The sequence below is a fragment of the Diabrotica virgifera genome, chromosome 5 (assembly GCF_917563875.1).
Source record: "Diabrotica virgifera virgifera chromosome 5, PGI_DIABVI_V3a".
In the NCBI taxonomy this organism is placed as follows: domain Eukaryota; kingdom Metazoa; phylum Arthropoda; class Insecta; order Coleoptera; family Chrysomelidae; genus Diabrotica; species Diabrotica virgifera.
Window position 1 is genome coordinate 137,733,002 of NC_065447.1, and position 18,049 is coordinate 137,751,050.

An 18,049-nucleotide genomic window follows, 5' to 3' on the forward strand; every position below is an offset into this window, starting at 1 on the left:
ATTATTTATGCATTGAGCATCTACATTGAAAGGACCAAGTTGTATCAAACAAGACGTGATCAAACGAATTTTGACACCAATTATCTGTTAAATCATACAAATATTTTATTTCATATTCATGATATTCATTCCAATTAAGAACCTGTTCATAACCATAACATTTATTTTTTGATTTAAGTACGTTTCGGAAAAGTTTGAAACAGCTAAAACAAAAGTTTAAAGCAATAGCATCTGCTACAAATGCAGAAAAACAAACACAATACATATTAAGTTCTTTCTCTTTATAATAATTTGACTCACAAAGATGATTTCTTTCTGCTTCGTTTTCACGTTTTGTTTGTTCAAAATCTATTTGATCACATATTTGTATTTTATGCAAATAATCAGTTTCATATAATTTTCGAAAGCGATAAATACTATAATTATTACAAATTTCTACAGTAAGGCTCCACGGCAGTGGTGACATCTCAACAAATTCAGTTATGTTCAAGATATTTTCACAAATAGTTTTTATAGATTGTGTGCGTAATGTTGTTACCATCTTTTCTTTTGCTGTATTTCTGCAACAACAACAACAAATAAATGTTTAGTGATGACACTGCCGTTTTATGTATTATAATGCCCCCACGGAAGCGTATTAAATGATTTTGGTATTAAGTACCGCTTGTCGTCATAAGGACTTAGAGCCGTTTTGGATTGTTCGATGCTAAATACTGAATGTTGATATGACCGAATACATCTTTGGCTTGCGTTTTGAATTTTGAATTCTTTAAGACATTTTTCATAGTCTTCGTACGTAATTTTATTTCGAACGACATTATATTTCACTCCTTTTGCCTTTTTGGTTATTCCCAAATTGCTTACGTCGCTTTCAATTCTCTCTTTGTTTAGTTGTTTTCGTTCCAGGCGTTGTCTTTCTTTTTCCCTCTCCACGTCTGTTATTTGCATTTTAAATGTGTACATTTTTGATCTTAGCCCAATAAAATGTGTAATTATTTTCCCATTTGCCTCATCCTTCATTAATCCAGGGATTTTTTTATTTAATCGTTCTATGTCATATGGGTTATTTTCGGCGTAGTCGGAGGTATCGAATTTGCTTGGATATGCTTTTAAAACCTCTCTATATGCATCTGAACATTGCAGTTCATAAATAAAGCTGTCTGTGTCCATGTACAGCAATGAACAGTTTTCTTCTCCCATCGTTGGAAGCATAAAGTTATAATGAAAATCGTACATACATAATTTGGATATATCAAGGATTGCTGCGCCTATATACAGGGGTTTATTAAAGCATACTTCTGATTTTTTCAGTTCGATAGCCACCAAATTCTCATGAAAGATCGTTCGACTATGAAATCGACTACTTGCAATCAAATTTTTAGCTCCGTACCTTCCATGCCATTTTTTACATAATTTTACGATACGATGACGTCTTATGTTCTCCATTGTCTTACCGAACACAGCATTATTCATTAATTTAAAGAGATTTTTTTCGAAGCTACTTGTGGCTGCTGTTCGTAAGTTGGTATTTAACTCAATATATGGTCGCAGCCACGCAGATTGTTTAAATTTCAACACTCTGTGTATCTTTGTTAAAATTAAACCGTTCTCTAATGCCTGTTTAAGATTTCTATAATGAATAATATATTTTGTTTTGTGATATAAGGTTGGTATTAACTTTGGCAATTTTGAACCGGGCGGAATGCGGTGTTCGGCAGCAAATGGAAAATCTTTGTGTTTATCATGCAATTCGCGTGGATACTCCAAGTCAACTTGGAAAAAATAGCCCTCTTTCGCATCATTTGGTATTGACATAATATCAATATGACCTTCGGGAAGATTAGTGGATTTTGATGCAACACCAAATTTGGTACCATCTTCAATCCATTTGAATCCTCCTATTGGTAAAGCCTCACTCATGGCCCAGCCATACAGATTATTCACGTCTAAATACATGATGTATTTAGAGGGTTGTGTGGGGTCATACGTCGACATGTATTTGTTGTTGGCCTCCGAATACCTGTTGCTGCAAACAGATATTCCGCCTCTTATGGCTTTTTCCATGAACAAAATCATATCCACATCTTTTAGCAATTCTAATTTACATTTTGTGTATCTCAGCATACAATCCCACGTGTATCCTGGCATGGTATAATACCAAGCAGGATCTAGTTTATACGTGTCTCGACATTTTTGTCGAAACTGCTCAAACACATCAGCCAGCAGCAGAATATCTGTTTTCAAATACAAATCGCTGTATTCACCCAAATTTTTACAATTAAATTTATTCCAAACATTCTGCGCATGAGCATACTTCTCTTCACTAATATATTCATTATTTAGCTTATTATAAAAATGCCTAATGTTGGGTAAAGAAGTTTCATCTAATTTTTCCACGCTATCGATATAATCGTAACAAAATACTCCTTTACAAGTTAACAAATTGAATGTATCATCATCTAAATTACTAAATTCTCGTTTTAAAATCTTCTTTTCCGATGTGTCTAAAATTGATGCTAATTCGTCGAGTGAAGCTCCCATAAATCTTAGTGAATCAATAAATCGTAATTTAATTTGATGTTCGTCAGAGTGTAATGTAAATGAAATATATTTTTCTTTATTAATTGGAAGTAGACTCAAGTGCCCATGTTTGCATAAATCAATAATCATAAAATGCGAATCGTAACCACTAAAATTGTGAAAAACCACGGGAACAACAAATAATTTTTTAAAGTTCAAATTACATGCTTGGTGTGCAAATCCACGTACCTCTCCGGTAAAATGGTTGTGATCTACTACAATTGTATCTGTAGCCAAAAAGCGTTTCTCACAAATATGACAAACAGTCGCTCCATTTGTATTAGTCTTTTCGGCTATAGGTATAATTGTTTTCAACTTGGAATTTACAAATTTGGAAATTTCAGCCATTTCTTTTGCAAACCACTCCATGCAATTTTCACCTCTATAGCTCTTAAAATAAGATAAACTGTCATCGTAAGCACATTTAAAATAATAACCTGCACTAAAAGGTACATGTTTCTGATATTTTGCTGTTTTACTCAATTTGACATTGGAATCCGTAAAATTATGTAATTGGCATTCAAAATCGGCATAAACTATAAACGGAGTTGTTTGTTTGTACGTAAAATTGCGAAAACCCACATGATCATATTTAGGAACAGTCATTTTGCATTTATTCATATCCGAACACATTTCTTCATGCTCTGCTAGTTTGATTTCACTGCTAAAGTGGTTTAAACAACGATCGCAAATATATTTTTTACTTTTGCTCTTATTCACTTGTGACTGTACTAATTTTCCCAAATCTTTAATCCAACAATAATGAAAACGTATTTCCGTCTGATCGTCATCTTCTGGAGGAGCATCGTAATCATTTAATTTTGGAAAATATTTATCTTGCACAAGAAGCAAATTAACATGCTTTTCCAACTTTGTTGGTGTCAGTCTGGCAGGTACTACTTCGTAAAATTGTTTGTCCTTAACTATATTTAATTCTAATACGAAAACATTGACTGATATGGCGTTTAGTTTTTCGAATTTTGAAATTTGATTTAATGGCATTGGGCTTTCTAATTTGTCCGTTTGAAAAATAGTAGAATAATGTGGATATTTGGATACTCTTTGAGCATCTTTGTTAGCAGGATACAAAGCACTAACTATTGACCAATAAAAGCATGCTTGATCAAAATTACGAACATTGATACAAGCCTTTTTATTACTAATCTCTTTTGGCAAGTCAATGAAGGACGAACCGTTTCCTATGTCCACTCTATTAATATTAACCTCTAATGAAATTACTTTAGACAGCGCGGCTCCTGAATCTTTTTCTGCAAATTCGGACAGCTTTGTATAAATTTTATCTTTAACATTTTCACGAAACCAAAGATGTAAATCGGTCGATGTATCTATAATAGCATTTTTCGTATTAAAATATTTTAAATCTACACTTTCACTATCACTTGATTTTTTAATGAACTCCCCGCAAAATGCAGTATTGACTTTAAGTATTCTATGTGTTTTCAAAATAATTTTAATTTTGTTGCTAAAAACAGTATAAGCATCCTCTAAAAATTGGCCAATGTCCTTATGAGTTAAATTTACTATTACACCGGTTTTAATTCGACTGGCAAAACACGACATAACATTTTCCCATTTAACTCTATTGCGTAATTTTGAACTAAACCCCATCCCAACATGTTTATTATTGAAATTTAAAATAATTTGTCTAAAATGCTTAAAATGACCTATGTTAGTTTGCAATTTTCTAACTGTTCCAATGGGTAGCTTATTGTTTTTAATAACTTTATTGCATCTCCAAATTTGACTATTTACACGTCTTGTCCACACTTTACGGTCCCTATCAGTGAATTTGTCAAACATTATTTTACGAAGCGTTTTAATAATGTAAAGCAAATCATCAGACTGTTTGATCACTTGTTTATGTTGCATGGCTACTCAAACACAAAAGATACAAGAAAGAACAAGATCACTTACCCTTTTTCCTTTATTCTAATAGCTAGTTGTCTATTATCTCAAATTTTGCTGATGGGCGGTGGTATCCGGTATCGATCAGTCCTCGAAATATAATGGAATACTTCTTAGTTGCAAAGTCAGAGATGAATGGAGTATATACGTTTGTGACTCTATTTGGCAGGAACACAACGTTCTCCTCCAGTTCCAGCAAAACTACTTGGCCAAATTTATTTTTCACCAGCTTGGCGTCTATTACTTTTTGTGGCTCGTTTATTGGTAGTTCGTTTAATTTAATTATTGGTTTACGGTCTGCAACCAAAGAAACGGCATTTATTTTTGTTAAATCCATCTAAAACAATAAGAAACAATTGCTAGAAAACGTGCACAAATCTTACTATTTTCCTATAAATAATAGTTTAGAGAAAACAAAATCCACAGAAGTACGTAACAAAAACAGAGACATTAAAAACAAAAAATCGATAATTTACATTAACAAAATAATGTGATCGTGTAAAAATAAGAAATTGTGAATTGTGAAGACCGACAAAAAATTGGGAACACAGAGAAATAGAAAACAGTAATCCACAAATTATTAAAGAAGAGGAGAAGGGAAATTCTTTGCACGTAAGTATTTTAAAAATACATAGATAAAAGAAACACAAGTATATAGAAGGCCGGCAAAAGAAAATTGGGGAGAGAGTAATAGAAATAGTCCACAATTATTAAAGCACAGTAGACGTGAATTTTTTTTGCACGTAATTATTTTAAACATAGATAAAAGAACCACAAGTACATAATACTAACACAAGAACTTATTTAAAAAATATTTAAGACATGAAACACAAGTACACAACAAATACATACAGAAAAAATATTTAATATGAACAACAAAGATAGCTTACCTTGATTCAGTATTTATCACTGCACTGCGAACTAACTAGCGACACGTTCAGAAACTGTGGTTCGGACACAATTGGTGTACTTTATGCCTGTCGGAAACTCAATGAACTGGCTATCCCCCGATTTCTATTTATATAGTAGGTTAATCTGATGACGCATTAAAATTTACATGTATGTACTTGCAGGATTCTTTGAAACGGCATGTGCATATTATTGCTAGAGTTTGCGGTTTTGATTTCCGTTATTAACGCGTCGGGTAGAATGTGCTGTGTCATAATAATGAAATCGTATACTAAAAAATATAATTGATGCTTTTTTTTTGCGGTCATTGCCATATTATACATTCTTATTTATTTTGCAATATCAGGTTAAAATGCAATATTAGACATGTGAATATTATTTATATAAGTTGCAGTTTTAATTTCCGTTTTAACGAGTCGTGTAAAATTTGCAAGGTGTTTCTGGCGATGTTGCAAAAAATATAATCGTTGCTTTTTTGCGGTCATTGCCCTACATTCTTACTATTGCAATATCATGTTACAGGTGTAATATGAGATTGGGAATGTGCCTTGCTTCCGCTGACACATTCGTTTTGTGTGACTAATGAAATTCTATTTAATACTTAGTATTAGATGTGAATTTTATGAATAATAAACTCGTATTTAATTTCTTCTTCTTCTTTGTGTCAAGCCATCTGTCAATTCTTCTTCTTTTCGGTGTGTCACTTCTTCTTCTGTTTTCCGGTTTGTCAATTCTTCATTGTGCTGTGCCATTGTTACTTCTTCTTCTTCTTTTCGTTTGTCTTGTTGCTATCAATTCTTCTTCTTTTCGGTTTGTTAATTCTACTTTGGGTCGAGCCATCGTCACTTCTTCTTTTCGTTTGTCACGTCACCTTCTTCTTCTTCTTCTTTTCCGCAGCCGTCAATTCTTCTTCTTTCCGGTTTGTCAATTCTTCTTCATTTTGTTAAGACATTGTCACTTCTTCTTTTAGTTGTCATGTTGCTGTCAATTCTTCTTCTTCTTTTCGTTTGTCATGTCAACTCTTTATCTTTTCCGCAGCCGTCAATTCTTCTTCTTCTTTCCGGTTTGTCAATTCTTCTTCATTTTGTTAAGCCATTGTCACTTCTTCTGTTAGTTGTCATGTTGCTGTCAATTCTTCTTCTTTTCGTTTGTCATGTCAACTTCTTCTTTTCAGTTTGTCATGTTGCTGTCAATTCTTCCTCTTCTTTTAGTTTGTCATGATGCTGTCAATTCTTCTTCTTATTTATTTCGTTTGTCACGTCATACGTCAAATGTCACGTTCTGTTAGGCACTATACGGAAAAGAAGAAGAATTGACAGTTAATATTGAACGTTGACAGAAGAAGAATTGACAGTTGGCTTCTGTGTCGCCGCCGCTTTCATTTGACACTCCATACGTCATAATCGGACCAATAGCAACAAAGATATGCTGTAATGCCCTTTTGGCACTGCCGCCATCTTTTTTATGTGTTCGTTACCCCCTCCCCGTTCCGACGAGCCCTCTTACGTCAAAATCAGACCAATAGAAAAGAAGATATGCTGTAATGCCGTTTTGGCACTGCCGCCATCTTTTTTATGTGTTCGTTACCCCCTCCCCGTTCCGACGAGCCCTCTTACGTCAAAATCGGACCAATAGAAAAGAAGATATGACGTAATGCCCTTTTGGCATATTCCGATGCGCACGCCACATACTGAGTTCAACCCCCTTTTTCATCCCCTTTCCAACGATACGTCACACGTCATCCTACGTTAAGCCGTTTGGCATTTATTAATATTTAAGGGTTGCGATTTAGGGGTTGCGCCAGAAACCGCTTTGCCTATCTACTGTCGTACCCTTCACATATGGCAGAATGGTTTTGCCGATTGGCTTATTGTCTTCTTCGAGCATTTCTGTAGGGTCCTTATCTCTTCTTCGAGCATTTTGAGCTTTTTCGATGTTGTATGTTGAGAAGCCGTTTTTTCTTAACGCTGTTTTCACGTTATGCATTTCTTCATTTTGATGTTCTTGGTCTGTCAGTCTTTCGGATCTTGTAATCAAGGTTTTGATGACTGAATGCAATTGTGCAGGATGGTGGTGTGAAGCAGCATTTAGATATCTATCGGTATGTGTCGGTTTCCGATACACTGTATGGCCTATGTGTCCGTCTTGTTTCTTTATTATTAACACATCTAAGAATGGAATTTGATCGTTTTCTTCCAGTTCCATGGTAAACTGAATTTTATGGTGGATATTGTTGATGTGTTCTAAAAAAGCCTTTAGTTTTTCTTCTCCGTGGGTCCAGATAATAAAAGTGTCATCCACGTATCTAAGCCACAGTTTGGGTTTGTATTCAGCTGTTTCTATTGCCCGCTGTTCTATTTCCTTCATAAACAAGTTCGCTATTACTGGTGACAGTGGAGAACCCATCGGTGCTCCCTCAATTTGTTTATATCTGTGTTCCTTATAGATGAAATAAGTGTTATTTAAACAGTGTTTGGTTAGGTTTAGTGTATCCGGTGATATTGGATACTTTTTGCTTATGATGTCCAGTGATTCATCTATAGGAACATTCGTGAAAAGTGAGACAACATCGAAGCTGACTAGCAAATGTCCCGGCTCAAGAGTCACACCTTTTATACGCTCGATTAAGTGGCTCGCGTTCTTGACGTAAGAATCCGCTTCTTCCGCGTATGGTTGCAGCTGTTGGGCCAGAAATTTCGCCAGCGGTTGTAAGGGAGATCCGATGGAGCTCACAATTGGTCGCAGTGGTAATCCTGCCTTGTGTACCTTGGGTAGGCCGCAAATTTTGGGCATCTAGATGACTTCTCTCTAGGTATGAGATGGACCTGTTGTTCTTTATTGATATTTGAGGCTTTGATCTTGGCTTTTGTTATTTTCTCTAGATAGGTTGTCGGGTCTGACGAGATGCTTTGATATGTTGTATCATTTAAGATGTCGTTTATTTTTGTTTCGTAGTCTGGAATATTCATCACTACCGTAGCGTTGCCTTTGTCAGCTGGAAGCACGATGATTTCGTTGTTGTTCTTCAAATTATGTAAGGCTTCTTTCTCTTCCCGTGTTAAATTTCTTTTTGGTGGTTTAGCTGTTCTTAATATTTTTGATACGTCTTGGCGTATGATCTCGGCTGTTTCTGCTGGGAGATTAGTAATTGTAGTCTCTACCTCAGTAATGATGTTTTATACGGGAATGTATGTAGGTGCAACAGCAAAATTGAAACCTTTTGCAAGAACACTATTCGTGGCTTCATCCAGTGTCAGATTTGAAAAGTTATATACTAAATTGTTTGTTTCTATTTGTGGATTTCTTTCTTTTTTGGCCGCTGTTGTAGTAACAAATTTTCAAACTTTTTAATTTGTTTGGTCTTAGTGAGATCAGCGTCTGTTTCTGCTCGAAAGTTTGTCAGTTGTTCAAAGAAATTCCATAATGTTGGATGGATTGTGTTACTTAGTTTAAGATGCAGCTGTAATGATTCTGCATTCATTTTGTCGATGTCTCGTCTGGTATCATGGATTGCCTCTCTAATAAGCGCCAGGCTTGCTCTTCTTAAGATGTTTTTAGTTTTATAGTTGTTTTTGTGAAAAGTGAGCTTCATACAAGTCGGTATAATGCTTTCGTCACGGCAGCGTTCTAAAAACGTAAGGTTGCATAACAACGTCCTTCGTTTCGATCGTAGTTTTTCGTATCTTCTGATGTCTGGTAGAATTTCCTCCCCGTAGAGGTTAATTATGTTACACTTGAAGTTTCCGCGGGAGCTATATGTGCTTTCTGTTGTTTTTCGGGTTTGACTCCGCGTTGAATAATTTTGGTTTTGATAAAAACCATTATTTTGACGACGTTTCGGCAAGATCTCACTTGCCATTGTCAAGTCAGGTAGTTCCGCTTCTCGCTGCTGCTTGAAGTAAACTGAATTTTTACTCACGATACCGTCGCTTATGTAGTTGATCCTGATGCTGCTTGCCCTGCGCGAACTCTGGCTCTTGTTATTGGTCCGGTGTAGGTTGCAGTCGTCGGCGGGATGTTACGCGTGGATGTTGCGGCCTGATTTATTTTGGTCTTTTTCTTCAATACCGTTTTCCAAGTTGTAGGAAGCCGTTGCGCATCATCTCTTTGGTTTAAGCCGTTGGGATTTCTTTCAATTTCTATCGATTCTCTGATTTCCCGTTTTCTTTTTACTTCGATGTTAGCTAACATCGTTGTTTGGTTCAGGTTTATTGTGTGTCCTGTATTTGCGACATGTTGAGCCAGGGATGACGTGGTTTCTCCCATTTCGATAGCATTTCGGTGTTCTTCTCGTCTTACCTGGATTCTTCGGTTGGTCTGTCCAATGTACGACTTTCCACAATTGTTTATGAAGGAAATAGAACAGCGGGCAATAGAAACAGCTGAATACAAACCCAAACTGTGGCTTAGATACGTGGATGACACTTTTATTATCTGGACCCACGGAGAAGAAAAATAAAGGCTTTTTTAGAACACATCAACAATATCCACCATAAAATTCAGTTTACCATGGAACTGGAAGAAAACGATCAAATTCCATTCTTAGATGTGTTAATAATAAAGAAAACAAGACGGACACATAGGCCATACAGTGTATCGGAAACCGACACATACCGATAGATATCTAAATGCTGCTTCACACCACCATCTTGCACAATTGCATTCAGTCATCAAAACCTTGATTACAAGATCCGAAAGACTGACAGACCAAGAACATCAAAATGAAGAAATGCATAACGTGAAAACAGCGTTAAGAAAAAACGGCTTCTCAACATACAACATCGAAAAAGCTCAAAATGCTCGAAGAAGAGATAAGGACCCTACAGAAATGCTCGAAGAAGACAATAAGCCGATCGGCAAAACCATTCTGCCATATGTGAAGGGTACGACAGAGAAAATAGGGAGAGTGCTGAGAAAACATAACATAGAAACGATATTTAATACGGACAGAAAGATCTCAACTATTTTACCAACACCAAAGACCAAAATATCGTTAGAAAGCCAAGGTGTATACGAGATTCCGTGTGGGGATTGTGGAAAGTCGTACATTGGACAGACCAACCGAAGAATCCAGGTAAGATGAGAAGAACACCGAAATGCTATCGAAAGGGGAGAAACCACGTCATCCCTGGCTCAACATGTCGCAAATACAGGACACACAATAAACCTGAACCAAACAACGATGTTAGCTAACATCGAAGTAAAAAGAAAACGGGAAATCAGAGAATCGATAGAAATTGAAAGAAATCCCAACGGCTTAAACCAAAGAGATGATGCGCAACGGCTTCCTACAACTTGGAAAACGGTATTGAAGAAAAAGACCAAAATAAATCATGCCGCAACATCCACGCGTAACATCCCGCCGACGACTGCAACCTACACCGGACCAATAACAAGAGCCAGAGTTCGCGCAGGGCAAGCAGCATCAGGATCAACTACATAAGCGACGGTATCGTGAGTAAAAATTCAGTTTACTTCAAGCAGCAGCGAGAAGCGGAACTACCTGACTTGACAATGGCAAGTGAGATCTTGCCGAAACGTCGTCAAAATAATGGTTTTTATCAAAACCAAAATTATTCAACGCGGAGTCAAACCCGGAAAACAACAGAAAGCATATATATATATTTGAAAAACAAAAAAAAAAAAAAAAAAAACAAAACATGTAAATCTTTGAAACACACTCAGTGATCAACAGATCTAAGTTATTGGTAAGGGGATTTTTCCACATTCTCTATTTCATTTGTTTGATATATATATATATATATATATATATATATATATATCTATATATATATATATATATATATATGCCAAAAAATCATAATTTAAGTACTCTCATATTTACATTCTAGCTATTACTCAATTTTTATTGTAATAAATTTCACTTTACTGTGTGGAAGTTATATATTTATGATTGATTATATGTTTTCTTTTCTTGCAGGGCCCTTTTTGTGAAAGCGGTTTCCAATTTTTATCATATATTCCATTTACAAATACAGTTGACGACTGTGCCTTATAACTTTTAGTAAACATATACTTTTTATTAGATACTTGCATTTGTTTTAAATAAAACAATATTTTATAAATATTAAAGAAAACTAGTGTTGAATAAATAAAATAATAGTTAAAGTAATGTTAATTTATTTCCCATAATAATAAGAATAATAATCTGCTTGTGGGAGTTTTATCAGGTCTGCTAACAGGCGCGGCATCCTTAGATGGGTGATTCGTTACACCGGTAGACCTAGTATATTCCAGAGGCTAGACGCAATTCTATCAGAAGCGAAGTCGAACGTAAGCTTAAGGGGGAGGGGGTATGGTTTGAAATTTTCGATTTTTTTTATTATTGTAAATGGAAGTGCATAACTACAAGAATAATCTCTAAAAATTTCAGATTGATCGAAGTCAAACTACCAGAGATTGAATATCCCTGCCGTAGATTCGCTTTCGGTTTTATGCTTATTTTTTGTTTGGTTTTATGCTTAATTTTTGTTTATCAATAATAAATATGTTGATTTTCACTCTTTTGCTACAAAGAATTTCGCTTTTTTGACTTCAGTGATTTCAAGAACTCAAAATCGTTACAAATAAAAAAAACTCGACAGCGTTACCTAGAGAAACTCATAACCTAATAAAATATTTTTGAATTATTTATTTCACATGATCCAGTGACGAGTTCTGAGGTCCACCGCAAAATCCATTTTTTGAGATGTCTGGAAAAATTGGCCACCGTTGGCTTATTTTTCAATATTTTTCCTTGAAATTTTTTTTGAATATTCTTTAAATTGCAATAATAATATGCTTATTTAATTTAAAAATAAAATAGTTGTACCATAGTTTCAAAAACAATCACAAAAATGTGCTTGAAATGTTGATTGCAACCCATACCCTCCCCTTAATAAACAGTAGATAAGGACAGGAAAATTTTAATAATAATATGCTTATTTAATTTAAAAATAAAATAGTTGTACCATAGTTTCAAAAACAATCACAAAAATGTGCTTGAAATGTTGATTGCAAACCATACCCTTCCCTTAATAAACAGTAGATAAGGACATATCAAAAGAGTAGATAAGAACAAAAATCTCGAACAGATACTGTAACGGGTAGTTCTTTCGGACAACAGATTCAGTAAAACCATGTAAAACGCAGGTTTAATTATAGTCTAAGAGCTACTGAATCCTCCGAGTAACGGTCTTCTTGTAAGATTAGAAATGTGTATAGTGATAATTCATAGCAAACCAAGGCTAAAAACCATGAACTAGCACGCATCAGCCCTGCACGTGTATCTACCAGGTAAATAGAAAAGTGCATAGTTTAGGGGTAAAATAAACTTTCTCCTGTAAAGTTTAAATTTAAGTATGTGTTTGAGTAAGTCATTTAGAAGAAATGTGTACAATGACAGGCGATTTTGAACAGCATAAGACCTTGTCAGGCGAGGGGAAAGATTAGGGTTTTTTCCTAAAATAATTTTTTTGCATCGAACAAAGTTTTTTTAGGTTTTTTTAATTATTCCAAACAGAAAAGGTCTTTAGTGACTTTTCTCTTAGGTTAATAGTTTTTGACATATAAGCGATTAAAAATTGCGAAATCGGCCATTTTTAACCCTGAATCGGACATTTAACTGAAAATTTCAATGTTGCCAAGGTAGGAAGATATTCTTTAAACATCGATTGATGAAATCCCGAAGAGTTTTTTGTAATACAATATCGAAAACCCCTTTGTTTTTTAATTGCTAATCAAGCGGGCGCGACACTGTAGTATAAATAAGTGAGGACGTTTGAGTTTGCATAAATTCACTATCTCGAGAACGGGCAAATTTGAAGAGAAATCCTCCTAAATCAAGTTTTAAAAAAACAGTTGTAATTTAAAAATACATTTCTCAATATTCATCTCTCATATACTTAGACTCATGTTAAAAATGCTTTAGCCCAGTGGCGATGCGTGACCTTTTCTAAAGTGTTACTAAAACCAGACGTAAAAAAATCTTATTTAAAAAAATTATTTTGAACCTCCCAAATATAAGTTTTTGTTTTCAATTCTGTGAAACAAACTAAACATATTATTCTACCATAAAATTAACATAAAAAATTAACAAGTAGGAAAAAGAACAGATTTTGAAAACTATTGTTTATAATTCTTCCATTTTCAATAATCTCATTTTTTTTTTCAAAATTATATTATAGGGTGTCCCAAAAGTAGTGGAACGATCGAATATTTCGCGAACTAAACATCGAATCGAAAAACTGAAAAATATGTGTTCAATCATTTTCAAAAATCTATCCAATGACACTAAACACCAATCCCCACTACACCCCCTGGAGGTGGGGTGGGGCGTAACTTTAAAATCTTAAATGGAAACACCCAGTTTTTCTTGCAAATTTGGATTCGTTACGTAAAAGTAGGCAACTTTTATTCAAGACTTTTTTTCGAACTGTGGATAGATGGCGCTATAATTGGGAAAAACGATTTATCCTGATACCATAGGTAAATTATAGAAACGGTCTAATATCTCACGAAATACACTTCCAAATGAGAAACCAAAAAACAGATTTTTAATCTTTTTTGAAAACCTATCGAATAACACCAAACATGGCCCTCCAACCCACCCCCTGGATGTGGGGTGGGGGTAACTTTAAAATCTTAAATAGCAACCCCCACTTTTTATTGCAGATTCGGATTCGTCATAAAAAATTAAGCAACATTTATTCGAAACATTTTTTAAAATTTCTGATAGATGGCGCTAATAAATCGAATTTTTCCAATTAAGGCGCCATCTATTAACAACTCTAAAAAATGTTTCGAATAAATGTTGCTTAATTTTTCATGACGGATCCGAATCTGTAATAAAAAGTGGGGGTTGATATTTAAGATTTTAAAGTTACCCCCCACCCCACATTCAGGGGGTGGGTTGGAGGGTCATGTTTGGTGTTATTCGATAGGTTTTAGAAAAAGATTAAAAATCTGTTTTTTAGTTTCTCATTTGGAAGTGTATTTCGTGAGATATTAGACCGTTTCTATAATTTACCTATGGTATCAGGATAACTACATAACTAATTTGGGACATTTCATGTGCTTTTCAGGCAACACTAACAAAAGTATCAATGGTGTTGGCTTTTGGGTTTCAAAATCTCTTTCTCCTTATATACTTGGATATCAAGCTATCAGCGATCGTATAATTTCCTTAAAACTAAATGGATCTCCCTCTATCGTCCATTTGATTCAGGTATATGCGCCTACCTCAACTGCTGATGATGATACAACTGAATCTTTTTTCAACGAACTGGAATCATATCTGCAAAATATCAGAGCATTTTTCAGTGCGTCACAAATGACAGAAAAAAAGGTAAGTCCGTGATAAATACACATCTATAATATTTATTCTAACATGACATTTTAGTTAAATCTGACAGTTGTCACATTTTATTTGCAATTTGGCATAAAAACAAATCAATTGTGTTTATTGCATTTATAAAATGGTATTTTCTTTGATTTGTATAGTCTTATAAATTATTGTACAGATTATATTCGTAGATATATAATTCGTAAATATTTTTTTTTTCGATTATAGCGCCACCTATCGACAATTAGAACAAATGTTATAAATAAAATAAATGTCTGTAATCATAGACGTGCCTTTTTTGTCACATACAATTTAATGCGGCAGAAAGAAATCGAAAAACTGTGACGCACTGAAAAATGCTCATGAAAAGGACTCTAGTTGGCTATTTACTGAATTAGGTAGATACTATTAACAAATATTTCTGTTGGTAAAAAATATAAATGGAATTATTTCATAGTAGTCATAAAATATTTATTTGCAAGATTTTTAACTGTTATCAATGGTAACAGTGGTTATATGGACGCTTCGCCAGTGATAATTAACCTTTTCCAGCCGGTTTCAGGTGGAGTGTAGTAGTTCACCTGTAGAGGGAAAGTCGGCATTTGTTAAATAGTCAGCTTCATTAATGATGGTAGTAATTACAGTAAATGGTTCAAAAGTGTGGCATTTTTATATTCAATACTATCTTTAGTTGCAATAAACCAAAATTTTAGTAAAAAAGAATTATATTATTTGACGTTTCGACTTCCTCCACAGAAATTATTCTCAAAATAGAAATTAAAGAAATACTTTGCTTTTTTTTCTTTTTATATCTTTCTCTTTTATATCTTTCTTTGTCCGTTTAAGCCTTTAGTCGTATTTGTGATGTTGACCTATGTGGCTATCTTGCATCTTTTAACATACGTTTCTGGTGCCTTTTGGTTTTAAATCTCTTGCTGTTCCGACTAGTTTCTCATTATCCACTCATGTAACATGCTAGTATTATTCTGGTATTTCCCGTAGAACGTACAAAATCGAGTATTTTACAGAGATGTCTTATTTGGTTATCTATCTGTTAATGATTTCCTAATAGCCAGGGAGGTAGTGTCAAATTTGACCGGAGCATTTTAGCATGGCTCGTTTCTTATTATTTAGGTAGGTGTTCCAAAGCTTATTAACAAATGATGTGTCAGCTGGCCCAAAACCGGGGATTTTAGGCAAGAAAAGCTAAAATATGAAAGTTGATGGACCAACGCTACAGCTTAAATGTCAAATATTTATATACGTTACTCAGAACATTTAATGGACTTGCTTACTTGGCACCTACCTTTCACTCAGAAGATCGGGGTTCAAATCCTGGCGCGGAAAATTCTTTTTGTTTTTTAAATTGACATTTTATTTTGAAAAATATTTATTTTTATAATACCACGTTTTTATTATTTATACGAGACAATATAAAAAAAATCTGTATGTCTTTTATAGAATTATGCATAGAACTTATGAAATAGCATATATACATTTGATCATAAATATTATGATTGACCTTAATAAGCAAAATTGTTGTACATGAACCCCTGAAGCTTCCTGAGTTAGTACGACCAATCTAAGTGAAAAAGGGGGTTGGCCTCCCCACCCCACTCCCGACATTTTTTTATCTTTTTAGACAAACTGTTTTTTGCATAATTTTATGTGATGTAAAACCAAAAGATACATACAACCCTAATTTTTCACTTTTCTATCACCAACCCCCATTTTTTTAATAGCAATCTAATTATTTCCCTGTTCTCTATAACATATAAAAATGAATTTTTGTCTGTATGTCCCTTAAAGAATCGTAAACTATGCATTTAATCATATTATGATGACCTCAAGCAAAGTTTTTGTACTTACATGAACCCAGGAAGGAGTTAATACTTAATAATATATACTTAATATACTTAATAATTAATAGAGTTAAAAGAGTTAATACTTTTTTATTATTAACTAGCTGACCCGGCAAACTTCGTACCGCCTTAAAACTAAATAATGTTTGAATGTTTAATACCTAAAATTACCAGAAAGCCAAAAAATACTAAAAAATATTGCGTACCCATACTTTTTTCTACCAAATGCATAGTTTACGATTCTATAAGGGACATAGGTACAGACAAACATTCATTTTTATATATTATAGAGAATATAGAAATATTTAGATTGCTATTAAAACATGGGGGTTGGTCATAAAAAAGTGAAAATTTAGGGTTGTATCTTTTGGTTCTACAACATATAAAATTAAGAAAAAACAGTTTGTCCAAAAAAATAACAAATAATATCTCCCTTTTCACTTAGATTGTTGGTCTTACCAACTCAGGAACCTTCAGGGGTTCATGTACAACAAATTTGCTTATTAAGATCAATCATAATATTATGACCAAAAATGCATATGCAAAGACATACAGATTTTTTTATATTGTCTCGTATAAATAATAAAAACGTGGTATTATAAAAATAAATATTTTTCAAAATAAAATGTCAATTTAAAAAACAAAAAGAATTTTCCGCGCCAGGATTTGAACCCCGATCTCCTGAGTGAAACGTAGGAGCCAAGTAAGCAAGTCCATTGAATGTTCTGAGTAACGTATATAAATATTTGACATTTAAGCTGTAGCGTTGGTCCATCAACTTTCATATTTTAGCTTTTCTTGCCTAAAATCCCCGGTTTTGGGCCAGCTGACACATCATTTGTTAATAAGCTTTGGAACACCTACCTAAATAATAAGAAACCAGCCATGCTAAAATGCTCCGGTCAAATTTGACACTACCTCCCTGGCTATAACAGTTCATCTTAAGGTTCCCATTTCTGACGTTTTAAGTGTACAATAAAGGCATGTACTGTACATATAATATATGAAATTATATATTATATGAAATATATTAGGTATATGAAATTATTAATATAATTTCAGAGGCGTGGACTGTATGTTTTTTAGGTGGTTCAAAGTGAATTAAGAGAAGGTATCATAATTAGACAATATTATTGTCTGTTTATAAGTTTATAAAAATCTTACCAAGTGTTGGTTTATCACGTCACATATACCGATTTCACGTTTTTGAATGTTTAAGCTGATTTGCACTTTGCCTATATAGTCGGTTCGCTAAACTCAGACACAACTGGCTAGATTGTTTAGTAGGTAATTTTTTTGTTTTTGCCAGTTTTGCAAAAATTGGCAAAATTACTTACTAAAATCATTGGCCAGTTGTGTCAGAGTTTAGCGAACGGACTATATTTAATTAGCGTAGAGAGAGCGAGAGAGAGAGAGAGAGAGAGAGCGA

At 34.1% G+C, this 18,049-nt stretch overlaps 1 protein-coding gene across 1 annotated transcript in view; it reads left to right on the forward strand.

Annotated features, from left to right (window-relative positions):
- The window catches only part of LOC114337662 (DNA polymerase epsilon subunit 2), a 151,834-nt gene extending 140,286 nt beyond the window's left edge, over positions 1-11,548 (forward strand). The window contains exon 8 of the mRNA XM_050650362.1: positions 11,357-11,548. Coding sequence (XP_050506319.1) covers positions 11,357-11,434 — 78 coding nt within the window. The 3' untranslated portion in view covers positions 11,435-11,548. The remainder of the gene's footprint in view (positions 1-11,356) is intronic.
- Positions 11,549-18,049: the final 6,501 nt, after the last annotated feature.